Source organism: Humulus lupulus, chromosome 5 (genome assembly GCF_963169125.1).
Source record: "Humulus lupulus chromosome 5, drHumLupu1.1, whole genome shotgun sequence".
NCBI lineage: Eukaryota > Viridiplantae > Streptophyta > Magnoliopsida > Rosales > Cannabaceae > Humulus > Humulus lupulus.
Window position 1 is genome coordinate 43,880,870 of NC_084797.1, and position 14,175 is coordinate 43,895,044.

Sequence of the window (14,175 nt, forward strand, 5' to 3'; positions counted from 1 at the left end):
GGTTCTTCAGTTTTCTTGAGGATAAAGTTAAAGTGTAAAAAGTAAAAACTGATTATGAAGGGTTATTTATATTAGCCGAGGGGCAGTTACCAAGGTAATCATAAAGGGTAACTTTTCAAGGCATGGGGAAGTGTGATAGTCGTCAGACAAGTTATTGGGAAATCGAAAAGACTTGATTAGACATGATTGGTTACCTTTTTCAAGAAAGCACGGGCGGTTTTGACAGATTTTGTGGGGTATTCGAAGAGTCAGTTTCCTAAGTTTACTTATTGCTGGTCGCAATAAATAAACTTGAGGGCAAAAATTTACCCTAGAAACGGCTACTGATGATGTGGCAAGGATTTCTCCTACGTAGTTGACACGTGGCAGAAGTACTACTCGACTATCGACCAGAGGCACATCGCTTCGCCAGCAGTCAACTTTTAGATACGACCAGGCTGGTCATATAACCTGATTTATTTCCTTCTTAAACTGTAATCTTACAATTAATACGTTGAATATTTCTTCATTATTATCTTGATACGCGATTATTAAGGAAAGATATGGCTCGTTGGCCCATGTAACCCTTCTTGAGCCTATAAATATGCATGAAGTAGCTCAAGGAAGGGACTTTGGATTCCTTAATCTTTTTGTTAAGATAGAGAAAAAGAAAGAGCTATAGTGCAATTATCTATCGTTTTATTGTATTTCTTCCAAGGTTTGTGAAACTCAAGAACCCTAGTTCTTTGATCACTGCTTTGAGATTTAATCTTAATAATAGCACTAAGTGAACGTATGTCATTACCATCCTTTGGGGCCGAACCACTATAAATCATTGGTGTTTTCTTATCTTCCATTAGATTATCTTTCTTACTTGTCGTTTTATCTTTTGTCGTATATTTGACTTCGTGTCGTTGGACAAATCGTGGGTCAACACCTTGATGTAAACATTCAAATTTAAATATATATATATATATGATATGAAAACGTAAATGGGTACCTGGTTACCCTGCTGGGAACATCCAAATAATTTGAAAAACAAAATCATGTATGAAAACGTGATTGTTATTAGTTACTTAACCCAATATAAGGAAAAAAAATAGTCATGATCTTTAAAAAAAGTTAGAACATAAAAAAATAATTTTATTTTTTTATGTATAGTAAAAAAAAGTATAATAATAAAAAAAATGATGCTAAATAATAAAATATTTTGACTTGAAGGGGAGGTGACTTCATAAGAAACTTTCTCCAAAAAAAGTTTGACAAAGAAGGATGAGAAATAAGACGTCAACGAGAAAAGAAGTTGGAGAGATAAAAACTATAAATAGTAAAGTAAAAATATATTTGTGATTTTAAATTGTAATATTAAATTATGAAAAATAAAAAAAATAAACAATATAAAAACAATAAAATAGATTAAGTTCCCTTTTTAAAATACTAAGTAAATATTGTATAATGAAACTAATATAAAAATAAAAAAATACTTAAATTACTAAAATAATCTTCTAATTTAAATAAACTTAATTAAGAGTAAAACTATGACATAAACTCATTTTTATACAAAAATATAGGAAACTAAATTTTTAAAAAAATGTCATAAAATAAGCTCTTTTGAAAAAATGCCATATTTTTTTAAACTTGTTAAAAAAACTCATAAAAGACGTGATTTCCTCTAAAAAAAAACATGTTTTCTTTATAAATATAAATGATAAAATTTTTAATAAAAATAAAAATTATTTATTATATATTATTTTAATAATAATATTTAAATTTATATTGATACAATTATTAAATATTTAGATTTGTATTAAATATTATTATAATAATGATATTTTATAATATTTGAATTTATATTAATATAATTAATAAATATATATTTTATTACAATTAACAAAAAAAACATATCGTAAAAGCCAAAAATTTCCTTTATTTATACACATATTTTATAATACTGCTTCATATGCACATAACTAAATCAATATGAATATGTACCTCATCGATATCGTAGCTAGTCAACTTAATTGATATTCTGTTATTCCAATACCATAGATTTTCCAATTTTAATGGTGCATTAATGTGGGATATAAATATAAATTTAAATTGCTGAGGCAAAAGATCTTTCTAGATTAGTAGACCCTTGATACTGACTCCATATTAAGCGTCCATTTGATTGATATTAAGGATTTTTTGGCAAGTTGATAAATGCAACTTGCATTTCTCTTTGTGGTGAGTATATGTTCCTTTAGAAAAATAATATTCCAATTTGAGCCAACTCTAGTTGTGCCCTAATGCATCTCACTATAGTTAGATAGCCTTATTCATACAAAAGCCTTTGTCTTATGAACTATAATTGTTGTGAGTACGTAATTAAACAGCAACGTATAGTTGTGAGTAGTGCACACTGCAAATCACGCATGTTCCATTAATGAGCAACCAGAATAAAAAAAATAATAATAAAGTTTATTGGAATAACAGTAGTGATCAACATACTTCAAGAGTACATTTAGTTATTAACCATTTTAATAAGTTTAAATAAAACCCCTTTTTTTATCAATTATAATCCGGTTAAGTTTTTTAAAAAGCGTTAATAAATTACTAATTTTTTTAGCAATTTAATTGTAAGCTAAAAGTCTAAAGTATGATCGATGCTGCTTAAAGTATCTATTTATCATTAATCAGTGTTTGATATATTTAATTAGCAAAGCTTATAACCCAAATATAACCTTCGAAAACAAACTATTGAATTTGTTTTAACAAAAATTACAGGCAAAATTTAAATTTAGGGAAGGCACTTTTCAATTGTGATGAGAAGAATTTCTCTTTCAGATTTTAATTAACTATTTGTTAAAAAACTAACCAAACTTGCCCTAACTTCTATATTTAAGTATAAATATATAAGCATATTTATAAGTAATGTGAATGTGCATGAATGTGTATACAAAAGAAAGAGACCTTGTCATTTTAAAATGGGATATGTTATAATTCCTAAAAAAATTTCAAAAGTTACACTTTAATACTCAATTTTTTTTTGTGATAATAATACTAAATATATAATTTTGGTGCAACCGTTAGTACTCACCATTAATTGTCCGTTAAGTATCCTCATAAATTTTATACTCGTAAATTTAGGTATTAAAGTATAAGTTTTGAAACGAATTGTGTATTATCATCGTCAATATCCCTAAATGTTTTAAATAATATAAAAATAACTTTAAATTTTAAAAAAATCTAAAAGATTATTAAAAGCTAATTAATAAAACTAAAATTTTCAAATTCGAAACAACCCAAATTAAAATTGAAACTCAAAATCATCCCAAAATCTATATTATTAATTAGCTTTTAATAATTTTGTAGATTTTTTAAAATTTTAAATGATTTTTATAATATTTAAAAAATTTAAATAACTGTGAGTATTAATAGTTATATCAAAATTGTAGATTTAGGTATTACCGTAAAAGAAATTGGGTATTAAAGTTTAATTTTTGAAAAAATTTGTGTATTATCACCACCAATTAGACTAATAAAATGTATTATGTACATACTTAACGAATAGTTAACGGTAAGTACTAACGGTTGCACCAAAATAGTAGAATTATGTATTATTACTGCAAAAAATTATTTGATTATTAAAATGTAGCTTTTGAAAATTTTTTGGAATTATCGCCGAAAAAACTCTTTTAAAATTTGTATGATAGCCTCCATTTTTACCGGCTACCCACCCTTCTAGCATGTTAGAAAGCAGTCAATTGAGACAGCTAGTTGTTGCAATTTCGACTCAAATAGGAAGTTTGATCAAGTCTAAAGGTATATACCCTGAAAACTATAAATATAGATGTATACACAACCAAATATTGACAAAATTTACCATTTCACTAATATTAAAAGCTATTATTTGCGTTTCTATATTATTCAAGATGATATAATAATCGTGAAAAGGTGACATATTATGATTCTGTTGGTAGCATAACTTTAATACTTTTGTTCATTCATACTAATCGGCACCATTTAATTAAATTGTGGATTAAATTAATGTAGTAAAGCTTCTTTTTGGAAAAAAGAATCCAAATAATGTAATCACGAAACAGTAATGTGAATAAAGATTTTTTTTTTTTACCATATTAAAAAACAAAAAAAACTTTAGTGTGTTTTCCGAAACAGAATGTACCACAAAAGAATGGACATTGCCCATTTGCAACGATAAAGGGGTCATTCCACTTTCAAATTAAATATGCAGTACAATTGAGCAAAAGTGTCTTTAATCAAGAAGACTATAGTATAAAAAGGTTTATCGAGTGACCTTTTAAAGGAAAAACTAGAGGCGAGATAGGGGGGGTTGGGGTTATAAAGAAACGTTATGAATCATGATTCTACCGGCCATCGTTTTATTCCCATCATCCCTTCATAGAAGGGAAAAAAAATGAGGAGCATCAGCATTAATTTGCTATAATTGAAAGAACATCTAAAATTTTATTAAGAAGAGGACTAAATATAAAAATAATTGATTTCAAATATATATAAATAAAAGAGAGTGAGACTCATACAATAAAGAAGTGATTTATTTTTATTGTATTTTTCGGTAAAAGAAACAAAGGTGGCCAGTTGTCTCTCCTCCTATGAGTTTAGTTAATTTGTACTTGCTATGATATTATAACAACATTTTACACACGTTGACAATGGATAGTTGGATATCACTACACTATATACGAGTCCCATATAGCCAAAAAGACCCTGAAAGATAATCTTTCCCTCTCTTTCTCACTCTTAATTCACTAGACAAAAAACCTATCAACGACCATTGGGGAAAAAAATAGAAAGAGAAAAAAGACCTACACCCTTTTATACAACTTGAATTTAGCTTGGAACAGTTTAATATTTAAGTGAGTAAATAAATAAATAAATAAAAGTTACATAAAATTATTAAGCAGGTGAATAATTTTTACCATATTCGTTGACTACACCTCTCTCACTTCGCTTCTCTTCAACAACTTGATTGTTGGCATCGTGATCGTCATCAATAACTTGAGCTCCAGTAAGAAGCTTGGCTCGTTGAGCTTCAGAGTTCCAATCCGTTTGGCCCAAAACCACAAACATGGTCAGAGCACAACAACACTGAGCCGCCAGAAGACCAAACCAGAGCCCTTTGAAATCAAACCCAGCGAAAAAAGACAAGAACAAAGCCACCGGCATTCCGACCAGGTAAAAACAGCACAAGTTTATGTTGGCTCCCACTTTGGGCCTGGCTGTACCTCTGAGGACCCCACAACCCGTCGTCTGAGGACAGTTTCCGAGCTCACAAAGCCCAATAATTGGCAAAACCAACGATGTTAAGGAAATAATATATTTGTCTTGTGTGAACATAGTAGCCCAAACCTTCCGAACCATAACTGCAAATATCAGAGCTACTAGGCCCAGTGTGAAGCTGCAAGATAGGCCTACAATGGCGGCCAACCTGGCCTTTTTGGGTTGGTTAGCACCGAGTTCATTACCAACTCTTGTCGAAACGCTGAAACTTAGAGAAGAAGGGAATATGTAGATTAGTGCTGTGGTTTGGATCAAAATGCCCATGGAAGCCACGGTTGCTCTTGGGTTTAGCAAAATCCCACATAGCAAGATCATGATCTCGTACCACCACCATTCGAGGCAGACCGAAATGCAACTCGGAATGGCCAAATTCAATAGTGTTTTCCAATCTCTAAAACAATCAGTGGAAATTCCCCCCCATGTTTTCTTGTGGGCCCCAGAGACTAAGATGTAGAGGATTAAGGATGCCACAAGATTAAAATTGGTCAAAACCCCACTTAGAGCAACTCCTTTAATTCCCCAATTAAGGTAAGAAACGAAGAAATAGTTAATGGGTATGTGGAGAAAGATTGACAGAGTGGCACAGTAGGTCAAGGGCAGAGTAATGGATTGAGTTCTGAGATAAATCCTGAGTGGGTGTAATAGAGATTGAGCTATAAGGTCAGGAAGAGAGTATAGAAGATAAGATTGAGCTTCCATGGCAATAGCTTCATCTTGGCCACAAAGAATAAGAATTGTTTTCATGTTTAACCAGAGCAGAGAAATGGGTATTGAAGTTAACATCAAAAGAAGAATTGTTCTCTGTAAACAGAGTCCGAGTAGAGTGTTCTTCTTGGCCCCAAAAGCTTGGCCACAAATGGGCTCCATTCCCATGGCTAGGCCGGAGAGGATCGAGTAACCGGTGATGTTGGCGAAACCGATGGCGAGTGAGCCGCCGGCTAGAGCGAGCTCGCCAAGTCGGCCGAGGAAGAGCATGGAGATCATTGAACGGGAATAGAGTAGAAGCCCCGTGAGTATCATTGGGAAAGCGATTACGGCGATTAAGCTGGCCTCGACAACAAGTCGGAAGAAATGGGATTTTTGTGGGTTAGTAGTTGAAGTAATAATTTGTGTCGCTTGCTTCGTTTCTATTGTAGTTTTCTCATCTTGCTTCTGGGTGGTCATCGTGTTGATGTCGTTTTGAATGAGTGGAGTTTTGAGGCCGTCGTCGTTTAACGAAGGGTCGTCTTTGTTTTCTGGATCATGGTTATAGTTGTTCGATGAATTGCATTTGTTGTAGATGGGGGGAGTTGACAGCTGACACATTCTTTTATATTTGTTTGAAAAATAAAATTAAATAAAATAGAATTTGTAGGTGTTCAGAATAAGCACACAAAAGACCAAGTGAAGAGGGAGAGAGAGAAAAGAGAGGTACCTTGGAAGTTGAGGGGTTTAGAAATGGAAGTCTCGGCTTTTATAGAGTCTCTTTGGCCAAGTTTTGAAAATGAATTTTTAAATTCAATTTTGGATTGACTTGTCTTGATTTCTCATCAGAATATCACTCGACGACATATAAGTACATATATATATAGTTGTAATCACAGTTGAAGTTGGATATATTTTAACTTATATTATATTATAAAATACATACGTGTGTATTTTTGTTCGGTTTAAGGCGTTATGTTAAGAATAGTAAAAAGAAAAAGAAAAAAAAAAGCTGTATATTAGGAGTTGCTGTGAGGAAATACTTGTCGAAGGTGGGAGTTGATAAATGAGGTGGAGGAGTTATTTTAAAAGAAAATTGGTAACGTTACCCAACAGTAGCAATGTTGCCTTCATTTTTATTTTTTTTTCTTTTTTTTTGATTGGTTAAGTTTAATAGAAAAGTCTTGATTTAATAATTTAAACAATCTTCCATTGGAGTTGCTCTTAGTAGCAACAACACTTTCTTAATAAAAGTTTTCCTAAATAAATAAATAATAGAGAAATTTACAGAAAATAACAAATTTTACTAAATTACTACTTTTATACAGTGAGGCGGGTATAATTACTTTTATACTGAGTGGGTATATAATTTATACCACTTCTTTACATTTTATATATCATTAATAGTGTTATATCAAAAAATTGTTGTATTTGAGAGAGCTTATAATTGAGTATTGAGTTAAAATGTCAAACTTAATATTAATATGTGGAGCTACTAAGCTTCAAAAAGCTCTGGTTTTTGAATGTGTCTGTATATTATTTTTAGCTTAATTTTTGCTTTGGAATTCAAGTTAGCTAAGATTAGACAATTAATTAGAAAGACATGTTAATATATATATATATATTGATTGAAGATTGAAGAGAATCCATACTCTCAATTTTGTATTTAAAAAAATATTTATGAATCATTCACATATTTTATCTTCTTCCCAAATCAATACTATTTCTTCTATACATTACATTACATGATATGTATTGCATTTCTCAAAACTCAAATATGCTCAAGGAGTAAGATTAGTAGAGAAAGATAGAGGAAGCATATTGATGACAACATACACACTTCAATTCTTAGAGCACTTTGAATTAGTGCTCTATTTTATCTTTCAAATCACTTTATTAAAATTTTACTTTTTTTTTTTAATTTTACTTTAAATTTTTATATTACACCATATATCAGCTATTCTATATTTTTTCTATATTATTTAAATATTATAATTTGTATTAATTAAAATAATATAAAAGAGTAAATAAAAAAATAATTAATTTAGAGAAAGAAACAAAATTCAAGGAAAAAAAAGTATATAAATTGGTTAAAGTAAAGGTAAACCATCTCTCTCTACATGTAGAGATGGGAATGTACAGAGGTAAAATAAAGTATTGCTTTAGCTCATCTAATAGAAGGGTCAAAAACCCTGTTTCTTCACATTTTTAAAGTTGTAATTATTATACAACACCTATTGGAAGTACTCTTAGGTGTCTTAAAATATACACATATCATATTGGGTCTTTGGTGCCTTTTCCTTCAAAAAAGCAATTTTTTTTTTATAATTTTTAAAGGGAAATTTGAGTTTTAATGCAATAAGTGACACTACATTTAAAAAATACAATATCACTATATAACTCTCGTTTTTGTGCTACTAATGACGTTACTACCCACAATACCCTTGGCATAATTTTCCCTCTCTTTTTCTCATAGTCTTCACTCTCTATCTCTTATGTTTTCCCTCTCTATCTCTCAAACTCTCGTACACAAAAAAAAAAAAAAAAAAAAAAAAGCCAGCCACCATTAATTTGCATTTCGGATCTAGGGGAAAATTGTGAGTCCTTTCAAGTCAAGAAACTTTATTTTGGATTTTGGATCTAAGGGAAAAAATCGTATGGGTAAGTATATATTTGTTATATGTAGTGAGGAAACTTGTCTAGTTATATTACTTGTCTTATTTCGAACAGATCAGTGTATGCCTTCATGTTTTATTGCAATTTTTCACTGTCGGAATGAATTTTGGATACTTCGTGCATTTTTTCTGGATTTTTTTCCTGCCTCGATGAAACTCGATAGGTCTCGATGTGTTGCATGCATGCTGGCTCGATGGTCCTCGATGGACCTCGACGTCCCTCAATAGTGTTAGGATGTTAATACATCAATGGTCCTCGATTGTACTCGATAAAACTCGATAGGTGTATAAGAGTTTAATTGGATTTAATAACTCGATTGTACTCGATAAAAATCGATAGGTGTATAAGAGTTTAATTGGATTGTTTGCCTCGATAGTCCTCGATTGTACTCGATAAAAGTCGATAGGTGTATAAGAATTTTATTGGATTGTTTGCCTCGATAGTCCTCGACTGTACTCGATAAAACTCGATATGTGTGACCTCGATAGGACTCGACATATATCGATAGAAATCGATATTTTCTGTTTTATGTTGTAGTTTAACTTTTTGACCTTTTTTTTTTGTTTTTTTGTTGCAGATTCGATTATTTCCGTATTTGTTGCATTCAATGGTGTTTGGGAACTCAAAAATAGGGATTGGATTTTCAGAGATGCTGTAAATCAAGTTCTGCCCGTGGAGAAGGGTGTGACATATGAGCAACTGCTTGACATTCTGTACGATGAACTTGAAGTGGATAAATGTGTGCATGACTTGAAAATTGAGGTCACGTACACATGCCTATCATAATCCGTCAAACCTACTATTATAAAAAATGATAGGCATGTGCGTGCATTCATTGGATTAGCATCGAAATCTGTAGAGAAGCTCATTCCTCTATGTGTGACATTGATTAAGAAGGGAGGTGTAAGAAATGCATCGGCTTCTGCCAGCGTTAATAAAGAAGTTCGATTTGAAGAGAACATTTCTCCTCCATGTCATGGTTTCAAAGGAACTCAAGGTGACGTTGGAACATGTGTTCCCGAGACAAATCCAGATGTCATAGTCCATGATGATATCCCGGTTAGAGATATGCCATATGTGCATGACACGGCGGAGTACGATCCCTATGGCTACGAACCTTATGTCAACGACGATCCTATTGCTGATGCAACAGATCTTGGTGGGCCAGATGTTAGGGCAGATTTTCCAACACAGAGTTCAGATGTCATGGTAGATGAGGAGCGCAGAATAGAAGACCGGCAAACACCTAGGACCAGCAGTAGTCGTCCAGGTCCAAGTAGAACCGATGATAGTTTTAGATGGAGTTCTCCATTGGACTTAGGTGAAGATCGTAGAACATGGAGTGCTCCCATGTTCACCAAAGAGGATATAGAGGCCTCACATCAACATCATTCCTCAACTAGCAGAATTGCACCTTGGGAAGTTCTTTTAGAACAAGCTTGAATTGAAAACCAAAGCATCCATATTTGCGATGAAGAATAATTTTGAGTTTATGGTGAGGAAATCTGGGACTGATGTGTGGTACATTACCTGCAAGGATCCTGATTGTGGTTGAAGATTTAGGGGTAAGAAAAAAATGCGATCTGAAATGTTCGAGATTACTGTATACAACGAAGTACACACTTGCTCACAAGAAATTCGAGATAAGGACCACCGTCAAGCATCACCGTGGGTTGTTGGGCACCTAATCAAGAGGAAATTTGCAACCGATGGTACTCGGTACATGGAAAACAACATAAGGGAGGACATGAAGCACCATTTTGGGGTCGAAATGAGATATGAGAAGGCGTGGAGATGCAGAGAAAAGGCTCGTATGTATGTCAGAGGGACATCTGAGGAATCATACTCCAAGTTACCTGGATACGTGTGTCAGTTGGAGCATAAGAACCCAGGTACAATTACTGATTTTGTAGCAGAAGATGGTCGTTGCTTGTATTGCTTATTTTCCCTCGGTGTTTCTAGGCATGGTTTCCAGTACTGCCGTCCTGTAATTTGTGTGGATGGCACATTCTTGAAGAATAAGTATGGTGGCCACATGCTCTGTGCTATTGCGTTGGATGCAAACAACCAGTTGTTTTCCAATTGCGTTTGCATTGGTGGACAGTGAGAACCATAACTCTTGGACTTATTTCATGAGAAAATTGAAGGAAGCCATAGGGGACGTTGAGAACCTTGCTTTTAGGCATAAAAGCATTAATCATGCTTTGGAGCTTATGTTCCCAGATGCGTATCACGGTGCATGTTACCATCATATCTGTATGAATTCAAAACTAACCACGCGCAAAACATCATGGGGTGTGCAACGTACGCATTTCGAAGAACAGAATTTCACAAGTTCTTTGACAAGATTAAGGTAATTGATCCGCTCATTGCTCAATATCTAGAGGGAATTGGCTTTGAAAGGTGGAGTAGTGCTTATTTTCTTGGTAACCGATACAATATCATGACGAGTAACTACGCAGAAAGCTTTAACAATAAGACCAAGGAGGCAAGGAGCTTTCCAGTCGCCACTTTTCTTGAATTCATAAGATTCACTCTTCAGTCTTGGTTTGCAGATAGACGTGAAAGAGCTGCAAAAGCAACAACTGTGTTATCACCTGAGATGGAAAAGGATTTGAAGCAAATAGGTAATAAAGCAATTTTTTTAGATGTCCAAGTCCTTGGTCATCACGAATTTCTTGTGGTCGATGGTAATGGTGATGGTGAGGTGAACTTGGCCACAAAATCATGCTCTTGTGGCATGTTCCAAACCATTGGGATACCCTGTGTACATGCTTTTGCTGCAGCTAGAAAAAGAAGCATAAACATTTACTCATTGTGTTCCCCTTACTATAGAATCGAGGCATTGAAGGACACTTATAAAGATACTATTTACCCTGTTGGGAACGAGGATGAATGGGTAATCCCTGATCACATCAGAGATACGATTGTCGGCGTCCCCGTTGAGAAAACCCCTATAGGAAGGCCCAGGAAACAGAAAGTGGGTAGGCGAAAGACAAATTGCTATGCTTCACGCGGGGAAAAGATTGTCAAGCCACATAAGTGTAGCAGATGTGGTGGTAGTGGGCACAATAGGAAGTCATGTAAGGCTAGGATTTAAAATATTGTGTTATGTAATTATTTAATTGATTTTGCTGCATTTATTATATGGAATACTTCTTCTAATGCTTTGTTGGTTTGGATGTCGAGGCAGACACATTATGTAAATTTAGAACTTTTATATTTAATAACTTTTTCAAAAAATATTGTTTGATAAAAAATAATATACAAAATTAATTATATGCTATACTATACAAGATGTGTAAGACAAAAATGTAAAGAGCATCACGGGGCCAAATTCTGATAGAACAAGTCCACACACCACTTGGTCCTGAAATGCTGGATGTTCTCATCGATAACAGTATCGAGTGGTAGCCTGGCAACCAGATGCTCGATATGTTTGATGGCAAACATACCACAATCCCCACTGCATATAATCGATTTTGTGTCAATAGAAGATAAAAATAACTTTAATTTTCAGATTTCAAAATACACTAATTAAATAGGGGAATACCTTGTCTTAGTCTGAGGACACTCCTCTGGAGGAATACGACAATATGAAAAAGGCTTTGCATTCGGCTCAAGATATACCTGGAGGTCCTCATGGTCGTCAAACACGCCAGAACACCATAACAACGAAGGCAACAATAAGCACCAAGGCTTGATTGCTTTTTCCATCAGAGTGGGACTGAGCACGCTATGGTTGGAATCATAAATGTTGATGCACCACGTTGGAATGGAGACTTCAATGGCGATCCAATGTGCGGCTTTCTCGACGTGCAAGGAAAAATATACTTCACTCACATTTTGCCATGATACAAGGAATTAATTATCATCGCCCTTCAACATTCTCAGCACATCGTCGTCCCATGTATACTTAGTTTCGGTCTCTCTGAAATGATTCCAATGACCTAGGCACGCCTGGGGGAAGGTGGTGTTCATGATAGCATCATCCTACTGAAATGCAGCATGGTAAAAGTGGCGTCGGCGGCGTAGCATGTGCAAAGCGGCATCAATATGCTAAAAAAACATACAAATTCGTTAGTACCATCAATATATTTTAAGATTGAATTGAAAACATGAATGTAATTTACATACCGAATCCCAAAGCCAAGTTTGGACTGTGTGCAACTGTAAGAACCATGCCACACCGTGCGTCCTAGTATACACGTTCCAGTATCTCTTATTGTCGATCTTCCCGATGATCCACTTATAGAAGCTCTTCTCCTGCTGTGGGTCACACTTCCTCAGTGGTTCAGCAACTAGCCCCTGTTTATCTAGTTTGATCTTCTTTGTTGGGTTGGTGAAGTCATCAAAACGCTTGGGCCTGCGTTTCTTCCTAACAACTTCAAGGCCAGCTGCCTCCTCGGGCTACAGTACTCGTACACTGGGATTGTCAGTATCACTGGCAGCTACAGATGTTTGGGCCTGTGGAGTGGAGGATTGATCACCGCGCTCGTAGTCTGGGCAAGATATCAGACTCTGTATCTGATTTTACGTCGGTGGATCGACTTGAGACCAATGAAAGCAGCTGCGCCAACTGAGCCATGATCGTGGTCTGATTCTGTAGTAAGGTTGCCTGGCCCTCCTCAACCCTCTTGAGCCTCTGCATCAATTGCTCATAATCAGGCTGGGCAACCTGACTAGATGAAGCTGCACAGGCCTGTGAAGTGCCGTCCTCAACCCTCGGGACATCCTCATAAAAAATGGAGGCTTCCTTTGCAACTTTTGCTAGCTTCTCTGCCTCCTTCTCAGGTACCACTACTTCATCCACTGTAGTCCCAACCTCCCCCACAGTTGATTCCAACTCAGGGAATAACCTGGAATCAACTTCTGGGAGGCTATTGTAGTAGACTACCTCACCGGGATGTGACTTCAGCATGGAAAATACCACTAACTGCATGGTTGAATAACATGTGTCAGAAAAACTTTAATAAAATAAAATGGACATTTAACAAGATTAATTTGTGACATTTAACAAGATAAAATGGAACTTACTCGACGATTGGCGAATATAGGAACCAACAGAGCTGTCGAAATAGTGATATCAGTCTTCGTAGCCCAGCTAAGCATCCTCGGAATCTGATTCCCACTGTTCTCACCGAACTTACTCCCGAGAGAAGGCATGGCCTCAAAAGCCCAGTAAAGAAGCGCGGGTGCATAGCAATTGAAATTATACTTCCCCTCCTTCTATTTTTTGCTTGACCCCTCTTTCTTTTTCTCCTCGTAGTGTTTCAATTGCTTCTTTATGTCGTTTTGAACTCCTTTGCTAACCTTCTTAAATGACAACTTCCCCTAAGGATACTTGAAAAAGTAATCAATATCCTCAACCATCCTCAGGGAATCTCCACATATCGTTGTTGTCTTCTCTGGGGCATTCAGTACCCCCTCTATCAAATAGCACAAACCCAGCTTAAATGCATCTTCTGGGTTTGTGGAGACCTTCAATGCATCTTCCAACTGACCAAAACTAACATTCGAATCACAATTAAAATA

General features: G+C 34.7%; 2 protein-coding genes across 2 annotated transcripts; both read right to left on the reverse strand.

Moving 5' to 3' along the window:
- Positions 1–4,155: 4,155 nt before the first annotated feature.
- Positions 4,156–6,705, reverse strand: LOC133834788 (protein DETOXIFICATION 49-like). The gene is made up of 2 exons (XM_062264539.1): positions 4,920–6,705; positions 4,156–4,376 (listed from the first exon to the last, which is right to left on the reverse strand). Exons 1-2 carry the CDS (start codon positions 6,583–6,585, stop codon positions 4,339–4,341), a joined length of 1,704 nt encoding a protein of 567 aa, XP_062120523.1. The 5' UTR covers positions 6,586–6,705; the 3' UTR covers positions 4,156–4,338.
- Positions 6,706–10,579: 3,874 nt separating this feature from the next.
- LOC133779091 (uncharacterized) lies at positions 10,580–13,843 on the reverse strand. The gene is made up of 3 exons (XM_062219090.1): positions 13,678–13,843; positions 13,161–13,576; positions 10,580–10,625 (listed from the first exon to the last, which is right to left on the reverse strand). Exons 1-3 carry the CDS (start codon positions 13,804–13,806, stop codon positions 10,580–10,582), a joined length of 591 nt encoding a protein of 196 aa, XP_062075074.1. The 5' UTR covers positions 13,807–13,843.
- Between the last annotated feature and the right edge of the window lie 332 nt (positions 13,844–14,175).